Consider the following 22259-nt stretch of genomic DNA (forward strand, 5'->3'; position numbering starts at 1 on the left):
TGGAGCCATTTGCTGCCGTACAAACACACTCAGCAGAGCAGCTTTATTGCTGCTACTAGTAATAATAAACTCACTCATTTCTCACCTGCACTGAGAGCCCGGCCTGCACAGCATGGCATAATTAGTGGATGAGTTAGTAATTACAAGAACGTGTTGCTAAAGTTAGTTTATCTCTTTTACACACAAACCTCTCGAGGTAAATTTAAAGCGTCATCACAGCTCGTCTGTAGTGAAGGACTACAGTAAATGAATGTTGAAAGCTACAGCTGCTCCCTCCTGTGGCTGAGCTGCAGAACAAACCCCAGTTTTCTTTTCCTGGATCAGTTCACAGCATGTTGTTTGATATAATTTCTGATGGTGATCTGAGCAAAAAACATCTTTCATATTATTTTCTTTGGAATATGTGTGTTTATGACATGAAGGATGAAACATGAACATCTAAATGATTTGTGGATTAAAACACTCAAGTGAACAGTTGCTTATCAGTTACTTTGTTTTTTCCTAATTAAACATTCATTTTGTAAAATGTCAAGTGCTCCGCAAAGTTCCAGAATCCAAAATGATGACTTTTAAAGTGCTTGTTTAGTTTGACCAACATTAGTAAAACAATTTTTCCAGTATTTTCCCAACCATAAATTCCCATTTAAATGTTTTTTTTAACGCCTCCGCACCGGTGAGAGTCATGTTCGTCCGTCTGTCCCATTCCCATGAACGCAATATCTCAAGAACACCTGGAAGGAATTTTTTTTATTTCAAATTTGGCACAAACATCCACATGGACTCAAGAATTAACTGATTAGATGTTGGTGGTCGAGGGTCAAAGGTCACTGTGACCTCACAAAACATGAAGAAACTTGTGGATGTTTTTGGCCATAACTTAATTCAATTATTCAATTCAATTCAATTTTAATTTAATCTAATTTTTTAATTGATTTTTTAACTTACTGAAACTTAAAGAATTCCTACACTAATTATGACAAAATTTCACACAGATGTGTAATAGGATGAAATGATGACATCAAAGGTCAAAGGTCAACTTCACTGTGACATAATATTTTTTCTTGCCGTGATTCAGTGTTACATCTAGGAAGAGGAGACATTTGGTCAGATACTGAATTGGTGATAATAATCTTTGGTGTCCATCTTGAAACTGTGTTGATTGTATAGATCTTCTGTGTTTTCGGGTTTAAGATGTGTGTGAAGCATCAATGTTTTTACAGACGTGGATGTAAACTGTAACTGCAACATGAACGGTTCGCGGAGGCATACAACTGCAAGGCAAGATATGCCACGGTGGTGCAGTGGTTAGCATCATTGTCTCACAACAAGAGGGGGGAGCCCCTCTGTGCGGTTTGCATGTTCTCCCCGTGTCAGCGTGGGTTTCCTCCAGGTGCTCCAGCTTCCTCCCACAGTCCAAATACATGCAGGGTAATTGGTGACTCTAAATTGTCCGTAGGTGTGAATGTGAGTGTGGATGGTTGTCTGTCTCTATGTGTCAGCCCTGTGATAGTCTGGCGACCTGTCCATATCTGGTCTGTTTGTTTTGGAGAGGGAATACTAACCAGAAGAAGTTTTAGCTCCCTAAACCTGACACACTGTTCCTTTTAAAAAATGTTGACAGATGTTGTACAAACTTAAAAAAAAACTTTACTGCTAAAGGTTATAAATAATTGTGTCTCTGTCTTTTCTGTTTTTGTAGTGAATGAGATCATCGACAGAGACATCGGCAGTCTGAGCAGCAGTGCCCAGCCCGACCAGTTTGACCAGTACCACCAGTATGACTGGGAGCACAAGTCCAGTGATGCTGCCTTACCGTTCTGCGGAGGCCCTCAGTAGTTGCACTGCTCCCTCAGGAGGTGACTGCAGCACTTCTTTCTTTTGGGACAAAAACAAACCGACGGTCATGTTAGCACAAAGTGCACCAAGCTGACCTTCAAGTGCCTGAAAACCAATCAGCAGCCTCCGACGAGTCGGCGTGCTCGTCTCATCAGGGTACCACATCAGATTACTGTTTCCTCGTCTGTCTCAGGAATTTTAGTGCGGAGCCGGCTCGTACCTCGCTGACACACCAAAGATGTTTTTAGCTTTCCACGACCGAACTGTAGAATACGACAACGAAAGGGCTGTAATTCAACTTTTACATAATCAGAACAATCAGTGATGTCATCGCAGAAGCTGAAGAAAATCCTGTCATTATTTATTGGCTCGTTAATTAAGAAATCTATTTTTGATACTCTGGATCTGATCCAGTAAAAATAAGTCCTTCAGCTGATCATTTACATTTTTATAGCTTGGTTTTACTCTCTGTACGGTTTACATTTCCTTCTCTGAATAACGTTAATGCTGTTCAACCTGAACTGTTTTGGTGTGAAGCTTAAGACACTGAATTATAGAGATGTATCATAAGGTTGAAGTAAAAAGAAAAGAAAATACTGGCTGCTCTGTGTTTTGATAAATGTGATGAGTGTGGGTTTTAAAACACTTTATTCTGGGTCTCGATGCAGGATAGAACCACAGTCTCCTCATGTTCAGTCCAGAAGCTGAGGACGGCGTACTTACAATTATGTTTTTATATCTTCTTTCATCTCAAGATCACAGGGTAATTATTTTGTTATCGAGAAAACAAAGTCGTGTCCTCTTATTAGGATACTTTAAATGTTTATCAGAGATCAGAAGTGTCCTGCCAGCATGCATAGATGCTGTCTAGACGACTGACAATGTCAGATCAAAGAGCACACATTATTATAATCAGTTATGAATCCTCCCTGAGCAAACTGGTGCAGTTTCTTTCAAAAACATGGGAGAAAAAGGGGAATGAGCAGCTTGGTAAGAAATGTCCCACAAATTGAAAAAAATAATAGATTTAGAAAATTATTTTTAAAAAGCCAGGGAAAAAAAAATATTTTTATAGTTATCATTATTATATTTTTTTAATTATGTTACAGAATTATTATAATTTAAGCTCTTTTCCAGGTCATATCCTTGTTTTTTAATTTTTATTTTTTTCTTAAACAAAATTTCTTATTTTCATTTTTCTCTCTTTTTAAAAAAAAAAAAAAAAGATATATATATATATATATATATATTTCCTGTTTTTTGTGTTTTTTTAAGATTATTTTTTTGGGGGGGGGGGGGGGGGGCATTTTGCTTTTAATGGACAGGACAGCCAAGTGTGAAAGGGGGGAGAAAGAGGATGACATGCAGCAAAGGGCCACAGGCTGGACTCGAATCCGGGCCACCGACACCCCATCTTTTCACTAATTTCTTGCTCATTTTTTGGGGTCATTTCTTCTTGTATTGCTTGTTGCTCTCTTCCCATGTTTTTGAAAGAAACCAAGACAGTTTGCGGTCGGTTTCAAAGGGTTAATCACGATCACAGTTTTTGCTTTCCACAGTTAAATAAACATTAACGACTGAGATACTGACGCCTCCTGAATTGCCAGCCTCCACTTTTGAAGAGCTGTGGATGTATTTCGGATTTATGAGAGAACAAATCATATGTGCATGAGACTTGTGTGTGTGCTGCACAGCAACACAACTAACTTATTCATCCACCTGAATCTGCAGTACGACGAATACATGAAGGCCAAGAGGAATAACGACACTAACATTACCTCACTGAATCCCTGTCTTTGCCCAGCATCACCTCAGACATCAGTGACAGCGACTTAATAATCAATATGATCATTATAAAGGTGGTGTTTGATTTTGGCCACAATCCTGCAGCGCTGCAGTGATTTTTAAGGCTGAAATCAAGTTTGATCCAATGACAAATGACACTTATTTTCGAGTCCTCCATATTTATTTTGTCATCTTCAGAGAATACAAGTCATTTTCTCGTGAAAAGTGATCGCTATCTCGAGAAATAGACAATTTAACCAGATATCTTCTGTAAACCAGCTTTGTTATCACAACAGAACAGCAGTGATGGCCGCACATTTCCAACATATCATGCAGCAGCACATTTAAGGCACTAGTGACTCTCTGTAGGCCACACAATCCAGTTGAAATCCTGTGTAAACTCATCTGTTCATTTTTTTTAATACTTGTCTGATTTGATGAATGAATCACAGCAACTCATTTTGAACCTGTCCCGTCATTTAAAGAGCAGCTGGTCTGGGTCTGCCTGAACGAAGCACAACTCCTCCACAGCTGATCCTGATCCTGCCGTCCAGCAGCTGTTTGTGCACGTATAAACCAGCACCGTCCCGAACTCCAGCTCTGCCTCAGCGCTGCCGCCCTCCCTCCGCAGCAGACTGACCAGAGCCGGCATCAGCTGCAGCTCAAACGTCCTGGATCCCCCACAGGAGCCGCACACCGACACCACCTGAGCCATGTTGGCCGGCGGCTCAGTGATGAAGAGTGGTTTCCCGCTGCGGCAGTACCGCAGGATCTGCTGAGGACAGAGCGAGATCTTCTTCATGAACCTGGAGAAGACAGCATCTCCGTGTCTGGCACGTGTCTTCTCGTACTTCTCCTCCCCGCCGCCGCCCTCACTGTCCTCCAGCTCTCCTACAGCCACGCCCTCTCTCCTCTCATACTCCCTCAGCAGCTGCTGAACGTGCCGCAGGTCGTCTTCCTCTCCACCAAGATCTGATTCCTCCTCCACACTGATGAAGAATGAGCGGAGGACAGGAACATCCTCCTGTGTCTCTCCAAGATTTAGATCCTGAAGCCGACTGCTGACGTCCATCTCACCGGCTGCTGCGCAAAAAGATAAAGTAAAGATTAAATTAAGAAAAGTTTCTCTGAAAGCTCTTAAAAATGTCAGTTTCTCTTTGGTTTTAGGAAAAAGCACGTATTAAACTCAGCTGGGGTCCATGGGAGCAGCTGCACTTTAAGATATTTTAGAAACAGTGACATCTTGTGTTAATTAACAAAGTGCTTTCTAATTGGGCTGCACAGAATGCAAAAAAATCATATCGCTATTATTTTTTGACATATCATGATTTCAATTTGAGTAGCAATTTTATTAGGATACTTTTTGCATTTTATTTTCACTGAAAAAACAAAAATGATGGTGCTGTGATATTTGCTGCGGGCTGTACCTGGAGATAGAGTTGTCTCAGTATTTGTGTGAGCAGTTCGACAATCAGTGTGTAAATGTGTAATCTGTAAATACATAAGACCTTCTACAAATATCAAAAAAAAAGAAAAAAGAATTCTAGTTTGCAAATATAAAACAAATGTGCAAATACACAAATAAATTAGGGCTGCAACTAACCATTATTTTCATTGTTAACTAATCTGTCGATTATTTCTTCGATTAGTCGACTAATCATTTTATCGAAAAATGTGTTAAAATGTTGAAAAATCTCGGTCCGTCTCTCCCAAACCCCAAAATTATGTCATCTAATGTCTTGTTTCATACTCACCCCACTCACGCTTTAGTTCGCCGTCATGGGAGAGTGTGTAACGCTGCCTATATTTGAACATAAGAAGCTGCAGTAAGAGTATTTTGGGGGACTTTTATAGTACTTTTCTATGAAAAATGACTCAAACTGATTAGTCGACTAATCGTTGCAGCCCTAAAATAAATTCCACAAACCTGTTAATACATTTAATTAATATACAAATAAATGAAAAATATTTGTGAATATCTTCCTAACATTTGATCAGATATTTGTGAATCTGCTTTTTATTTGTGAATCTCAATTTTATGCCTGCAGATCTGCATTTTTTGCAGTATTTTTATTTTATTTTTGAAATTTATATATTCATAGATCTGTTTTATATCTTCAAAATATTTTTGTGAGTTTACAAAACTTTTTGGTATTTATGGAAGTTGTTTAATATTTACAGATTGCACATTTGTACACAGATTATCTACCTCCTCACAAAAATAATACTAAGACAAATATATCTCTGCAGCAGGTTAATGAAAATGATACTAAGCTGCAGCTCAAAGTACCATATTTCCTTCCTTCCTAATAGTGGAGTAGAATAAAGTAGCAGAGAATGGAAATACTCAACAGAGTACAAGTATATCAAAACTGTAGTTAAGTACAATACTTGCTCATATGTGTTTGTACTCGAAGTAATTATAATAACACTTTTTATGGCGCACTTTTGAAGCAAGATGTACAAAGTATTTCCCAGATGTCGGAAAAGAATAAGAAATGTTTGCTGACAAATTGTAATGTAATTTTGTTAGGAATATTTATATTGTTCAGCCCAACCCTGTGCCTCAGGAGCTGCTGCCTCCTCTTGAACCTGGCTGATCTTCTTCACACCTCCTCCCCATCCATCCTCCTCCTCCTCCTCCTCCATCCCCCAGTCATCAGCGGTGTCACACCAGTCAGTGGCCGACAGAGGAGCCTCCTGAGCCGTGACAGGCCGGCTGGCTGTCTGCGCTGCCGCCGCCTCCTCCAGACACTGAGAGCGGAGCACCTTCCAACTGTCTGACCTGCCGCTGCACTCGGCACCTGGGCACGCGAACAGGTGGAGGTTTCTGTGGTAGGGTGAAGCCTCCAGAGGGCAGTACACCTGAACCACGTGTAATAACGGGGCTCCGCAGCGACTGCAGCGGGGAGACTGCCGGGAGATGACCGGGGACCAGTCCGGGTGACCCCCGACTTTGTTTGTCAGATAAGAGGACCGGTGTCTCTTAGAGTCGAGCTCCCCATCACACAGACCGATCAGAGTTACCTCCTGAGTGGCTGAAGACATCTCTCACATGTTGAAAACACCGACCGGAAGTGAATGTTGGGGTCTGGGGTCCGTCATCAAAACATTGCCGCCGGCCGGGTGGCAGTTTGAGTCATTAAATACATCGGTGTGAATAAAATTGAAGCAAGCAGTAAAATGGCCACTTCACATTTAATTATACACGCAATAAGACGGTAAAATGTGGATTTTATTCGTTAAATTCGTGACATATAGACTGAGAAGAGTTCCCACCGGAACTTGAAATTCCGGTTAGTTAAAATAACGGACAAAACAGCGATGTGATATCCGTTTATTAAGATTTTTATTCACGAAATATAACAATTAAAATGTGATGCATCGATATTCATTACACTATTCAGCATTATATAAGAATAAACCTGCGTATAAATGCTCAAATATAATTAAAATATCTATTTAAAAGCCTTCATTTTGTTTTCAGATTTATTTCGAAAAACAACGGAAACGGAAGTGTTCTGTGTTGTTGCTTCCGGTATTTAAATCTGAGTTTGTTGCGCTGCTCCGGTTTGACTGAGAGGCGCAATGCTAGCAGGACTAGCACTGTTTAACGTTTTTTAAAGCCACTCCAAAAGCCAAAAAGCATATGAAATGTTAAGATAGTCCCAATCGCGTTAAAAAACGAATAAAACTGCTCGTTAAATTCAAAATATATCATCTTGTTTACGAACTAGCTAAAATGAGCTAACGTCTATGGATGCTAGGCTAGCTGGCTAACAAGCTAGCTAACGTTACTACTCAAAGTAACGTTAGCGTTGAATGTCCACAGCTGAGTGAATGGAAACGAGGTCACAGCAGAATGTGAGAGCTGTGAATGAAGCGTGTTTGTCGTGTTATGTAACAGTATAAATCTCCGTGATCAGTGTTAGCTCGGCCACCATCATGCCTTTCTTGTTCCTGGAGCGGTTCCCCTGGCCCAGTTTACAGACGTACACGGCGCTGAGTGCTGCCCTGCTGGCCGGGACCGTCCTGACCGTCTGCTCCTTCGAGTCCAGCCCGGAGAATACCCACAGCCAGCCGGTCCACAGCTCCAGGGTCAGCCGCTACATCAGGGATGGGGTGCAGTACCTGAGTGCAGGGTATGGAGATGTGGCTGCAGATGTTCTGGTGCACCTGCTGACTGACAGTGTCTCTGTTTGGGTGAGTGCATTCACTAACAAGCAGAGTTTAGTCAATTACATTCACTCAAGTAGGTTTTTTACTTGATTATTCAGATTTTATGCAACTTAATACTCACTAATAAGATATTTAAATGGGACATCCTCCGTGGTCATCATTGAGCTAATGAGTTGGAATCCTTACTTTATTTGAACAACTTGTCATTTATTTTCCAGAACAGGCTACTCTGTGATGCCAAGGAGATGAGGAGCAAAACTTTTCTCATGTATAGACAAAAAATGTCTGTTGATATTTTGTGTAAACTAAAATTACAAAATTATTGTGTCATAAAGACCAGCCACAATGTGGAACCGTATGTGAAGTTAAATTTAAATGAATGACAAAGATCTCTATGTTCCCAGTTACGCTCAGGAGCATTACCTTTAGCCTTAGTGACCAGTAGGTTTATTGCTGTTTCAGAGCAGGACAGACTACGAAGACATAAGGGATGTACTTTTCAGTAAAATGACCTCTTTAAATGCTGATTTCTTTTGGTTGGATGAGCATGAAATACTTGAATTATGTTATAGGAGGGGAACTTTTTTGTTATTTGTTTGCTGAGCCAGGAATAGAAGGCACAGTATGCATCATCATAAAAATGCATCATCATAAAGCTGAAAACAGGACTGCAGCTCATTTCTTTTCCCTGATGGTATGCCCTCTTGCTTCTAATTATTTTAACCTGTTTCAGGTTTGATCATGTCATCGCTCTGAGCTCTCTTCAAGAGGTGACATATTATTCTGTCTTTATGTGTGCAGGTGATGGTCAACACAGCCTGCTGTGTCCTGCTGCTGATTGCTAAACTCATCCAGTGTGTCGTGTTCGGGCCGCTCCGCGTCAGTGAAAAACAGGTCAGTGCTTCTGTTTGTGCTGTTTGCTGTTAACTGCACATTAATATTACATTCAGCTCCAGATTTTTGTTGGATGACCTGGTCTGTGATTTGGCTTTGAAAGGGAGAAGCTGCTCAGTTTTGAGCTTGTAAATTAACCCAGATAGAAACTCTAAAGTCTGGTGAAATAGTAATCTGTAAGCAAAGAAATTAAAATGGAAATAAAAAGAAAATATCAACTAAATCTGTAAACAGTGCCTCCCAATTCATCTAAATTAAGTAAATATATGGTCAAATCCAAATAAAGGTTGCTGTAAAAAAAAAAAAGAGAGAGAGAGAAGTATTCAGAATGGGTCTTTTTTTAAAATCACAAACCTGCGTTTTGTTTTCTCCTGCAGCACTTGAAGGACAAGTTCTGGAACTTCGTCTTCTACAAGTTCATCTTTGTATTCGGCGTCCTGAACGTCCAGACGGTGGAGGAGGTGGTGATGTGGTGGCTCTGGTTTGCCGTCCTGGTCTTCCTCCATCTCCTGGTTCAGCTCTGCAAGGACCGCTTTGAATATGTAATGCTCACTAAACCATACGTGTCTCTTTCTCATGATCACAGTGTTTGTAATTTTAAATGATTGTCATGTAAAACATATTGAAAAAAAAATCAAAATGTGCAGTTTTGTCAAGATTGTGATGTTCACACAGGAAGAAATAGAAGTCTCCATCAGAAACATGTCACCTTATTGATTTATATACTTTACAAAGAAGAAGAACTACTTTATTAATTCCCTTGGATAAATTTAGTTGTTTCAATTTGTTGTAGTTTTACAAGTTTTTATATACCATATATATTTTATTGGTGGAGATAGCAGCTGTTTTCAAACTCTATTTGACCATAAAGGTTGTAGTTCAAGAATATTACAAGCAGCAAGCCCCTGTAGCATCTCCTAAAATCTTCAGTGGTCAGTGATTAACCTGTTAATTAGAGTTGATTATGAGTCACTACAGAGAAAACAACGTACAGATGATATAGTTGTTCTTGGAGCCTCATCAGTTTTGGAGATAAAACTGTAAAGTTTGTCCTCAGGGTGGCGCCAGAGGAAAGGTCATGACAAAATGAATTTTTGAAAGGAGGATAAATTTAAAGCTCAACAGTCAGTAAATCAAAAGTGCTCCTTCTGTTGGTGTGCAAATGGAAAATCTGCACCATGAATTAGTGAACCAAACTACAGTTATGATTTAAGCAGTGTTTAAGAGTGTTTGGTTGGTTTGCTGTAAGCATAGAAACAGATTTTTTTAAAGTCTTGTCACTGAGCCCAGTTGGTGTTGAGAGAACTAAATCAGTCGCTGTCCTGAAGAGTAAAGACAGCAGAATAGCATATAGCAGAGAAACAGAAATGCTAACACATCATATACAACTCAAACATAAGGTAAATTATGAATAAAAATTTAAAATCATACAAATATTTAGGACTTAGCTCCTGAATTAATCTGCGCTCATGTTACCTTTTCCTCACAGAGTTTAGTTGTGTTTACACTGCTGAACTTTGTGCTTTTAACTTATGATTAATGTATATAAAATGTAGTTTGATTAACAAATTCATTAATGAAGTAGAACTGAATTGAAAAAAGAAAATATATTTTTCCAAATTAATGTAAACTGATTGTTAATATAGTCAGCAATAAATTGTGACAGTTACTCCACAGTTAAGTTGTATAACACCAAAACAAACTGACTAACATGGTCGTCCATTAGTTAATCTTTCTGTGTGTGTGTGTGTGTGTGTGTGTGTGTGTCCGTCCAGCTGTCCTTCTCTCCGACCACTCACCTGTCCAGCCATGCGCGGGTGCTGCTGCTGTTGGTGGTGCTGCTGTTGTGCTGCGGTGGTCTGGCGACTCTCTGCAGCCGCCTGGCTCGTAGTCAAGGACGCCACAACGCCGCGTTCATGGCTGCTGAGGTGAGAAACTCTCTGACATGCTCTCGTCACAGGATATCTGCAGGTCTCCCCAAAACAAGCTGAGAATGTTTCACAGCAAATGAACCTGAATTTAAGACATTTGATGGAGGATGCAGATTTCTTAAATGAATTCAGGACATTCTGTATCCAGTTTTCTTTAACTTTTAATTTCCTTTCGGGCTTTTTTTCTCATGGTTTTTATTTTTGGATATTGGTGATAACTAGCATTAGGAGCAATATTTTTATTTTTTTAAATATATTTTTATTGTTATTTTAATTTTTTAAATTTCTGCTATTTTATTTTTTATTTCTCATTGTGTGTGTTTGTATATTGTCATTTATGTCTTTTTAAAATGTACTAAAGAAAGTGTAAAAATAAATTGATAAACTTTTATCAGATGCATTCAATGAGAAGGCTTTATTTATTTATTTATTTATTTTTTAACTCTTACATCTATAACATTCCAGGCTGCATTAGAGGATCTTAATTTAATTTCATTTAATTTGGACATTTGGTTTTCATATATCTCATAGATTTACTTTTCATTTGTATACATAGTCTGATAGTTTTCAGTTGTTGCATTAATTTTGATGAATAAAGTTTAAGCTGACCTTCTGTCTGTGTTCCAGTGTATGTTGGTGACTGTCAGGACGACACACGTCATGTTTCGGTAAGTGAAATAAAGATTTTCACACTTCCTGTTTGCTCATCAGACTGTTTGTTTCATCTGATGTGCCTGATGTTGTTTTCCGTACCTGCAGGTACTCCCTCCACCCGTGGGACGTGAACCAGGACAGCAGCAGGGAGAATAAGTCCTCCTACGTTTACTACACCGACCTGCTGATGGAGCTGCTGCTGCTGGGCCTCGACCTGCTGCATCACATCCACATGCTGGTCAGTGCGAGGGAAATTTATTTAAATCTTATTTTCTCATTATTCAGCTGGATGAGTTTTATCGTCAGGTCAGGTTCAGTTTTCTGTTCTGATCTTCTTTAGTGTGTTGTTACTTTAGGGGTGTATCTCATCTTTTATGTCACACAGACGAAGTTAACGGTTTTAATTTTTGGTCAATCACACTCCCATGTTTTTAAAGGTTAACATTACACATTAGTCTGGTAGACAATCCCCAGTAACCAATAATGTCATCATTGATTATTCGGTTTCCTTTTTTTTTTAGTCTATTTCAGTTGTTTCTGACATAGATCTAAATCACTGATGTACTGTTGTAGTTTATTTTTTTAAGTAATATGAACTACTGAGGACAAAGTCCCTAAATACATGAAGAGAAGTGGTTCAGTCACAAGTTGTGTGTTTATTTGACAGTATTGTAAAATGTGTGAGCAGCAAAGTCACAGTGACTGCAGCAGAGAGCAGATATTTCTAAAGGTGTCATTGTTATTCGCCAATAATGCTGCATATTTTTAAACATTTTTTCCACATTAGTGAAGCTGCTACTGCCTCTCTTTTTTTTAAAGTGCCAAATTATTTGGTAGTTAAAAAAAAAAAACATTTTTACCTTATTTATATTATTTATTGCTGCTGTTATTTTGTATATATAAATATAAGAAAAAATAAATCACATTTCAATCAAATTTATACATTTATGTATATTTTGTCTAAAATTTCTTATATTTTTGTAATTTAGTTAGATATAGACAGATAAATAGTTATTTTTAATATATATTTTTTGATTATTTAATAAAATAAATTGACCCAGTTGATCACCTTCTCAATCAAGTCTCTATCCACACTATGTCTCACTGCATAGAGAACCTGTCTCATGCAACAACACTTCAAACCGATGAGAAAAACTCCGAACTCAAACCGTTAAATGAGACTTAAACTACCTGTGAAATTAAAACATGAAGTCTTCTGGAAGGTCTCAGAGAGTTTCCAGCAGCAAGGCAGAGACTCAAACTAAGTCCTCAGATTTAAATGTACAAATATGGCAGAACTGAAAATAGTTCCAGACAGAAAACTGTTGAAATAAAAGTGAATTTATGTTGCCACAGAGCAGGTTTGGTTTTGGGTCTTATGGTAACAGTGAAGCGTCGTTACCCACACACTGCTGACACTGTTACTAAGTTAATTAAGTTTTTTAATTAACCAACCAATTACAAAACTGAATTTAAGGGTCCGGTGTAGGAAATAGGGGCATCTATTGGCAGAAATGGTATGTAATATTCATGACTGTGTTTTTATTAGTGAATACTCACCTGAAAATAAGAATCGTTATTAGAATGAACTGTTTATATCTACATATGGAGCAGGTCATGGTCTGGGGTGTGCAACATGTTGGAAAAGATTAGGTTGGTTGCAAACCTCACAGCTGAAAATCACTGAACCCTGCACACTGGACCTTGAACATTTTGTTAACCAGAGTAATCTCTATCTGTCTCTGTCATGTGAATTCCTTCTCTGTGTCTCTCTCAGCTCTTCAGTAACATCTGGCTGTCCATGGCGAGTCTGGTGATCTTCATGCAGCTTCGTTTCCTCGTTCAGGAGGTTCAGAAGAGAATCCGCCGCCACCAGAACTACCTGCGAGTCCTCCGCAACATGGAGACCCGGTCAGTACTGCAGCGGTGTCACAGCATCAGACTATCAATGTGTCAGAGAATCACAGTCAGATTATTAGTGCTGGAGATGCATCGATCCAGCTGCTCACTCTGTACAGATTCTCATACTTCAGTTCAATACCAGTGCTCTGTTTTTCCCAAAATTTAAAATCCGTATATGTCAATGTGCTGTTGGAAAGAGGCCAGAGAATGCTACATACATTGACAAAAAAAGAACCTGTATGTATGTGATTTTAAATCTGTCAATCATGTAAAAGAAGAACACTGTATGTTTCATTGTTCTCCAGGTTCCCTGTGGCGTCTGCAGATGAACTGGCAGCCAATAACGATGACTGTGCGATCTGCTGGGATGTGATGAGTTCAGCTCGGAAACTTCCCTGCGGTCACCTCTTCCACAGGTCAGCACGAGCAGCAGTGGAGGAAGTACTCAGATCTTTTACTTTAGTTAATTTAGCAATAACACCATGTAGGTGTGTCTAGGTTGCACCTTAAGGTGTGTGTAAAATCACAAGTAGAAGTTCTGCATTCAAAACTTAACTAAAAGTGTTTCCTTGAAAATATATACTTAAGTATATCATTAATATATAAATACTGCAGGGTAGCTTGTGATTTCCCCGTGGGATTAATGTTTTCAAAAATATTGATTTATCGATTCATATCAATTCTGAATAAGGGAAGCGTACATCTAAATGTGCTACAGGGAAACATTATGATGACAAGTTTAAATAATGGAAAAAAATAAATGTACCTATGAGACATTATAGTAATGAGATACAGTAAATGACTGTTGAACATAATGATGAGATATAATGAAGGAAAATAATATTTATTTTCGTGCATGAGTCACTGAGACGTGACATTTACTGACAGGTGAACGTTTTAATAAACACTGATTGTTTAACGCTGAGTGTTTGTGTGTCCTCAGCTCGTGTCTGCGCTCCTGGCTCGAACAGGACACGTCATGTCCGACATGCCGGATGTCTCTGAACATCGGTGAAGGAGGAGGACGTGTGGAGAGGGAAACCAGGGAAGCCGCCGCTGCTGACAACGTGGCTGCTGTTCCTGGAGCTGACGCTCGGCCGCACCTCAACCAGCTCAACCACTTCTTCCACTTCGATGGTGAGACAGTGAACGACACATCTAGTGACTTTTATCAGTTCCTCTTCTCGTCCATTGTCTTTTATATGGTCTGTAGTCAGACTAACAGCTCTGTGATGTTCTTAGAAAACAAAATTGTTAGATTGGTGAAAACAAATGCTCAACTTCCAGTATGACAGCATGTTAAAGACATAGTTCAGTGCTCCACTAATTGAATCTATGACAGTAAAGGGAAATATTTGTACGGTAAATATGAAACTGAAGCCAGCAGATGATTAGCTTAGCATAAAGACTGATGGCAGCGGGAAACAGCTAGGGCGGCATGGCTCTGTCCCAAGTTAAAAAATAAACATACAACACCTGCAAAGCTCAGTAATGTATCCATATCTCATGTGTTTATTTTTCTGCGCACAAACAGAAATGTAAAAAATAACATGTGGTTCTTACAGAGAGTTTCGTGTACACTGACATCTCTAACTTACAGATATGTGTGGCATTGATCTTCTCATCTAACTCTGAGCCAGAAAATGTTTTTGATGTCACTCAAAAGATAGCGAGTATCTGACTATCAGTATCCTCATTCATATTTTAAGAGGCTACAAATTATATTTAGCCAGAAAATAAACCTTAAAAGCTGCAAATCAGAACAGAAGTACAGAGAGTTGTTGCATAGAGATGATACACCGTCTCATCTAGTTGCATTGGTGTGAAGTGGACATCCATATTTGAATCATTGTCGACTGTGATGACACATGAGTCTGGACAGACATGGATGGAAACTGTAGCTGCAGCTTGGAGGAGGAACACAACCATGAGGCAGTAAGTTTAGTTTTTCTCTGACCTTTGACCTTGCTGTGTTCCCAGGTTCTCGCATTGCCAGCTGGTTGCCCAGTTTCTCAGTGGAAGTTATGGCCACCACCAACTTTCTGGGCATTGCACCGGCCAACCCGTCGCAGATCAACACCATGGTGAGTTCACAGAGGACAGGCTGGCGTCCTGCAGCGTTACCAGAGAATCTAATCTCTCCTGCTGAGAGTGGAACAGGTTACTGAGGTCAGGTGTGTCTGTCTGTGTCTCAGGCTCAGCAGATCCAGGAGATGTTTCCTCAGGTTCCTCTCCAGCTGATCCTGCAGGACCTGGAGATCACTCGATCCCTCGAGGTCACCACCGACAACATCCTGGAGGGACGAGTCCAGACCACCGCTGCCCCGCCACTGGTCAGTCTCACAGTCAAAGTCTCACTGAGTTCTTTATTCATCATATACATAACAGTTACACAGAATCAGTTCATAGCAATGAATATCGTAAGCCTTAGGTTCCCTCCATAGATGCTCATTAATATATATGAAAAAGAAAAAGATCATGCACATGAAAACAATTAAATTCTAAACATAAAATAGTGCCAGTGAAAATAAAGGATAACACATAACCTAATTAAAATATGAAATAAAGTAAATTTGATTGTAATTGCAAAAATATTAAACTGTATCGTACGGTGGCCCTGAGAGCTCAGTGCAAATTAAGAAACCACAAATCTATACAGAAACGTGCTGCAAGTAACATGTATTCGTGTATTTCTAAACGCTTTGCAGGGTTTCTTTACATCAATTTTTTCTTAATTTGCAGTGGTTTGAGCTCTCAGGGCCACCGTAGCATTTACCTTGAAAAATCTTAAATAGTACAGAAGGGAGTTTAATTTTTAATATCGGACGTAAACCAGCGGCATTTCCACAAACAAACATGTTTGAAACAGTTTCCTCTCTCGTCAGGTCTTTGAGCAGCAGGTCATACAGGTGACTCCTCCACCTGAGGATGAGGCCGCAGCCAGCAGCGAGTCAGAGCAGGGCGGCGGTGATGAGACGGAGGAGGAAGATGAGGAGGAGAAGCAGATTTCTGTGGAGGAGAAGATGGATGATGATGATGACGTGGAGGTTCGGTTTTCTTCATCGGCGGAGCAGCGACAGAAGCTTCTGCTGCAGAGGAGGGAGGAGCTGCTGCAGCGAGCGCGCAGGTACCGAAGAGTCACCTTTTCTGCTCCCTGAACATGAGAGGGGAGTGACTTCAACTTTCATAGTACTTCTGCACAGTATCTTGAATACAGATTTAAGTATTGGGACTTAAAAAACATTTCATCTTTTTTGATGAACATAATTTGCCTCGGACACAAAAAGAAATTCTAGCAAGGACTGATGATTTGTTAACGTAGTTTTAAACCTCTGAGGTGAATATGCTTCTGTCACTCAGTCGACTTTAAGGGTTAACATAGCGCTCCTCTCTGCACCAACAGCTCCTCTCGTTTGCCATTTAGGAGTTTTCCAAGTTTTGTAACTTCGTCTCAGCTGCTAATTATCTCCAACACTGATGAATCTCTGAGCTGTGGCTTCATTAGTGAAACCACAGCGGTGACATTTTGTGTTTTAGCCCATTTACTACAAATCACCTGCAATTTGCATGCTGGGAGTTTTTTTTATATCAGGAGCAGTTGTTAGGTTTCTCTCCTTCCTAGCAGGCAGCTGTTAGCTTCAGTTCACATCAGTTCGTTGTTAAAATCAACTCACAGAGACTCTGCAGATAGATAATCCATCACAGTGAACATCCTGCTCAGTTCGATCTGACCATAGTTTTATGTTTGCAGGCAGTGTCCTTAAATCTCACCTCAAAATCCATTTTTATAGATCTGCCTTCCTGCTTTTACCTTTTATTTCTTCTTATTTTATTCACTCTGTCGTCCCCTTTTTACGGTCTTACGTCTCTATTTGTCATAATATTATGTCAGTATATATTACATGTATATTAGTTTTATTTTTTATGGACATTTTTATGGTTATCCATAAACCAACAATGTGTTTTATTTTCTTTCCCCTCACCTGCCAAATTAAATTGTTATATTTTTATTACTATTACATGGTAAGAGTAAAATGGAGCGGGTTGTTTTGAAGGACTATAGCCTCGACACCCAAAACTTTAATTCAGACGCCAAACATTGTTGTTAAAATCAAACCCAGAAGACAGAGTGATGGTGGACGTAGGGCAAATTAAATCTGGATTTTTATGTCATTGAAAAGCAAACTGCCTGACTGCTAAATCTTAAGTGATGGATTTTAAAGTTGTTCCATCTTTAAATATTTTTTAAAAACAATCTGTGCTTACAAGTAATTCAGCAGAAGATAGTGATCTCTGACAAAAAATAAAACTGAGATGATGGTCACTGTGTCTGGTAACGAATCAAGGAAGTTTCTAAATAAAGTTAATTTTCAGCTCAATATTTGAGCTTTGAAAATCATGAAACTTTATTCTATCAATCTATTATAGTTATTACATAGATTTATAGATTAATTAAATTGAAAAATATCAGTAAGAACCAAAATGTGAAACCAGCTGCTGCCTGTGCATTAGGAAACTGTCAAATCTAAATTTCTGTTTAATGATTGGTCAGAACGTACTGTAAAATCTGAAACAGCTTTATATTAGAAACTATTTTTAAATCATATTTTAGTAAGAAGCCTTTTCCTACATGGTCCTTTTTTAATTTGCTGTTGATACAAAATCCAGTGGTTCCCAACTGGTGGGTCGCGGTCCAAAAGTGGGTCAAGTTTGTAAAAAAGTTTGTATATTAGCGTGCAGTGAATTTCCGGTACAGAGCTTTTATTTTGAATTGCTGTTTCCTGCTGTAGAGTGAGTGATTAACAAGTGACAGCCACTTAACAGAGACAGCAAACTAGCTCAACGACATGGTCAAACCCAAATGTGATGCTTAGTGTATCAAACTGAGTGGACCTTTAACCAATGACTGGACCCCGTGGCTGGACCAGTTGGAAACCACTGCATTAATCCATCAGTACAACAGAGTCATGTTACACTCGCCACTCCTCTCAAATCAGTTTCTCTTCAGCAGTTAATCTAACTCCAGTCTGTTCAACGTTGCTGTTATTTTGATCAGTGTCAACACTTCCTGCACAGATGTTTCACATTAAAAGCCTTTCAGTGCCTCAGAGGCAACGACTGCATCCAAATGTTCGGACTTCACCACACTTGCGTCTCAGTACGTACGAGTGAAGTCCGCAAGGGCTCAGTCCGCAAGTCCAGAGGGTGGACATTTGGATTCAGCCAATAAAAGCTACCTTTCCTGGTCAGCTTTTAATTTAAAATGTCAGCCCTTACAGGATGTTGCGATAATAACAAATTCGACCAATCCCCAGTGAATTCTGCGTGACTTTGAAATTTTGTCCAATCACTGCAACTCGTCAGCAAATTTGACCAATAATGGTCATTTCCCACATGTTTCACCATCATTTCCCCCGCATAACGTCCTCAGACTCACTGTCTTGTTTGTGGTTGCGACGACGCAGACGTGCAACACGAACCTCTCGCATTTACCAGCAAAAATTACTGCTAAAGACTGTTCAAGGCAATTCACTTATGTTCTGCACGAAGAGGAGCAGCTGTGAATCAGGCTGCAACAATCTCAATGTGAAACCCTGGAGGCACTGAAATCTGTGCAGGACGTGTTGAGCTGTATTGATGGTAGCTTCACAATGATCAGCAAAAACGAGTAAAACAGATTAAAACTAATCAGTGAATGAAAAGTATCTCTGATCGAAAGAGGGAGTGGTGAATATAAAATGACAAGCCACTTATTATTTAAAAATCTAAATTATGTGCAATTTTAAGTCAAAAGGTAAATACATGTAAATATAAAGCAGCTGATGGTCCTTTACCTGTAAACTTTACTTTCGTCTGCAGGGACTATCTGACCAGGAACACCAGCTCCAACAACCCTGACTCCTCCCTGGACAGCAACGCTTTGACCTCTGACCCCGTCACCCTGCGACGAGAAACATTAGCATCAGCAGCAGAACGGCGTCTGCAGAGACAGTCTGACTCCGCCCTCTGAGCCCAGACAGGAAATGGGGTAGTTTAACTGGTGAGGAAGTTTTTTATCGTCTGTGACTGCGTTTTTATACCTGAACTACAAGGAACTTTCATCAACTGGTGCGAGGACCCTACTGAAATGCAACGAATTATTGGTATTTATGCAAATGAATCACATTTTTGAGGGACTAAAGATGCTCGAAAACTCACACGCCGGATTTCCACTGGATGCGTGTCCGTTGCGGAACGGCAGCGCTGGTTATCCGCTGCGTGCTCCGCTGTCCGTCAATACCCACCGGCTGCGTTTGCTGTGCGGTGCGGTGCAGCTCCGCCGGAAGACATCTCGGTGCACTGCCATGATTAACATCTCCTCGTCCATGGTGTCAACGGGGTGAAATGACGTCCGAAAACCTCTGACCTGTTGACTTCAGGCCTGCCTCTGCCCATTATGTAGTTTTCAAGGTGCAGTGCAGGGAAATATGATCTGCCGTGAACACTGTGTATTTTATTTTGAAAATTAACCGGATGTTTTATTGTGTTTCTGTGCACGACTTCCTGCCCCGCACGATCTGCTCTGTGCTGAATTGCTGCGTTGTGCTCCGGCGTCCGGCAAAAATAGAAGTCCTGCGTATCTGTTGCGGAGGGCTCCGGAGTGCCGGAGCTGAGACGGAGCCGGAACGCAGCACAGCCGCAGCCGGTGGAAACACACACATTGACTAGAATTGAATCCTATCGGCTCCGCTGCCGTGCCGGAGCGGAGACGCAACCAACACGCATCTGGTGGAAATTGGCCTACAGAACTTTGCACACGCATCAGAACTGGTGAGGAACTTGATATTTTATGGGCTCATGCTCAGGTGAGACAAAATGGCTTGATAGCGCCCCCCTACAATAAGTTTTTTTCAGTGAAGAAGAAATTTGGCACTTGTAACATCCTAAGACTGAAAAAAAGTCAGCTACTTTGAATTTAATGTATAATTTTAGTGTATTTTTGGCCACTTCCAGGCGCTGCACTTTAACAAACTCCTCCTAATCAGATCAAACTTTTCAAGATTTGGTCGATACAATCTTAAGACCTTTGTGATGTAAAGTTGTAAAGAAGTTTGACTTTTCATGGAATGATGCTGCCATGGCGTGGCGGCCATTTTGCTTGTTTCGCCATGAAACAAGAAATTGATGTAACTTGAGTTACATTGTCCAGTCTGCCCCAAAGTTCACGGCCTGAGCACATCTGTAAATCACCAATGAAATACCAAAACTAAAATAGTAAAAACCAACTTTGGGTCAAAGTAACTGCGCCACCTTCTGGTAACAGGAAGTCAGCCTGGTGTGACGCACATCATTTAAACAGCATTAAATTTACATTGTGCGCTCCACACTTGATATTCAGCAACTGGTGTGTTTGTTGCATGATCTCAGGTGCCGCCTAGTGGACACAGGAAGTGGTAAAGAATTTGCAATCCAGTATTTCCAGTGCCATGCACCGAAAAGACGTCTAAACAGTGTTTGACAGTTGCGTAAATTCACAGCTGTGTCAACCAGCGTCTTGCCAACACCTGCAACATGCAGGAAGGTGCAAGGTACCGTTCATTGCTGTTTGCAGCTTTAATTTTGTGTTGATTTTTGGCGGCCCCTGCTGGCAGAAGTCATAGTGTTTCCATGGGCACCACCGCATCATGTTGTAAAGGTCTTGATCTGGGAAGTGCATGAATTTGTTTTGGAAATGAGTGAAAAAAAGATGCAACTTATTTTGAATACTGTTTTTCTTTTTAAAGGTCGACTCCACCTGCGTGTTTTTTTTTTTTTTTCCCCTTTCAGATTTTTTCAAATGGAAACGTTCAGTTAGCCATTAGCGGAAAACGATGACGTAGTTTAGAGAGCTGATAATAATAATAACTGAAAGGGTTAGCTCTGATTTTTTTTTTTACGTGGTCTTGCCAGGCACTTATCCATAGTCAGTGTATCACATACAGTAATTGGGAGTCAGCACACCCCCAGTTTGGAGAAGTGGACAGAGAACCCAATCTGTTATCAATGCTCTCTTTAAAGCCACTAGACAAAAACAAAACAGTAATTTTACCTCACCAAACACAGCAGTCACTGGTCGACCGCTGCCTCAATCAGCTAGTTTGATAATATGTGAGTTTTGAATCTGAACTAATGTGGCGTCCACACACAGCAGGAGCGTCCGTGCTGGTCAGGGGTTAAGCACAAGAGCTAATTTTTGACATCCATAACACACAATACTGTGGGAGTAGGGGATTTATATGTAGCAACGTCATCGTGCAGAAACCTGTCAGGTCACATGGGAAATCATTTTCAGAAGGGCTGAGGAAAATAGCGTTTTAATGCTAAAACATACGTAGTTTAAATAACTATTGTTGAATGAGTGACTAATGTTGACTTGTGTTTTCGCCCATCACTGTTCATATTAGCTTTTTTTGTTCTTCAGTCAATTCTTTTCTTTTTCTTTGATGATCCTGCCTCAGTATCATCAGCCATTACCACAAAAAAATAACATCAAGAATAAATTCTACAAAGAAAAATCTCTTCCCACTTCCTTTTAACTGGCTAACGTACGACTTACTGCCAATCTTCACCTGAGAAAATGCAAACATAGGCTCTTTAGTGTGATTTGGTGTGGAACCTGACCGGCACAGGTATTAGGAACAACTATACAGAAACAGCCAGTCGACTCACTGATGGTCTTTTTTGCTTATGTAACTCGTGTACAAGCATCAGTATTAAACTGAGACTGTTTCATAACCAGTTAAAAACCCCTTGTGTCTGATTCCCCCTCTGCTGATGCTAAGAGGTGATTACACTTTTATTAAATGACAACTTAGAATCCTCCAGGCTCTGTTTCCACAGCAAAAGCTGCACGTTTAATGAGTGAGGCTGCTGTTCAGACCATCCTCCAGTAAAGAAATTGATCTCTGAAGACAGGAAGCTGCACAGATCGGATCAGATCAGCATTAACTTCAAATCTGAGATTCTGAGATAAACTCCAAGTTCAATAACAACATCCTGCTTTATTTCCCTCTAAATTAATCTCTCTGCGTCCTCTAAGGTGGATCCATCCTAATATCC

At 40.1% G+C, this 22259-nt stretch overlaps 3 protein-coding genes across 4 annotated transcripts in view; 2 read left to right on the plus strand and 1 right to left on the minus strand.

Moving 5' to 3' along the window:
* LOC126407509 (nuclear factor of activated T-cells, cytoplasmic 3-like) overlaps nt 1-2432 on the plus strand; it is a 29252-nt gene extending 26820 nt beyond the window's left edge. The window contains exon 10 of the mRNA XM_050072483.1: nt 1700-2432. Within this exon, the coding sequence (XP_049928440.1) occupies nt 1700-1836 (137 nt within the window). The 3' untranslated portion in view covers nt 1837-2432. The remainder of the gene's footprint in view (nt 1-1699) is intronic.
* A 1358-nt stretch (nt 2433-3790) lies between these two features.
* Nucleotides 3791-6703, minus strand: pdcd2l (programmed cell death 2-like). Of its 2 annotated transcripts, none has more exons than XM_050072508.1 (2): nt 6180-6703; nt 3791-4701 (listed from the first exon to the last, which is right to left on the minus strand). In XM_050072508.1, exons 1-2 carry the CDS (start codon nt 6667-6669, stop codon nt 4097-4099), a joined length of 1095 nt encoding a protein of 364 aa, XP_049928465.1. In that variant the 5' UTR covers nt 6670-6703; the 3' UTR covers nt 3791-4096. The 2 variants fall into 2 exon arrangements, with proteins under 2 accessions (XP_049928465.1, XP_049928464.1); XM_050072507.1 differs by having other exon boundaries at nt 3793-4704; nt 6180-6701.
* Nucleotides 6704-7188: 485 nt separating this feature from the next.
* Nucleotides 7189-21169, plus strand: LOC126407510 (E3 ubiquitin-protein ligase AMFR-like). Its single transcript, XM_050072486.1, has 13 exons — nt 7189-7824; nt 8602-8694; nt 9072-9236; nt 10470-10622; nt 11253-11293; nt 11385-11517; nt 13057-13190; nt 13487-13597; nt 14125-14318; nt 15162-15265; nt 15377-15514; nt 16067-16308; nt 19041-21169. The coding sequence occupies exons 1-13, from the start codon at nt 7567-7569 to the stop codon at nt 19189-19191; spliced, it is 1917 nt and encodes a 638-aa protein (XP_049928443.1). The 5' UTR covers nt 7189-7566; the 3' UTR covers nt 19192-21169.
* Nucleotides 21170-22259: the final 1090 nt, after the last annotated feature.

Source organism: Epinephelus moara, chromosome 20, assembly GCF_006386435.1.
Source record: "Epinephelus moara isolate mb chromosome 20, YSFRI_EMoa_1.0, whole genome shotgun sequence".
In the NCBI taxonomy this organism is placed as follows: domain Eukaryota; kingdom Metazoa; phylum Chordata; class Actinopteri; order Perciformes; family Serranidae; genus Epinephelus; species Epinephelus moara.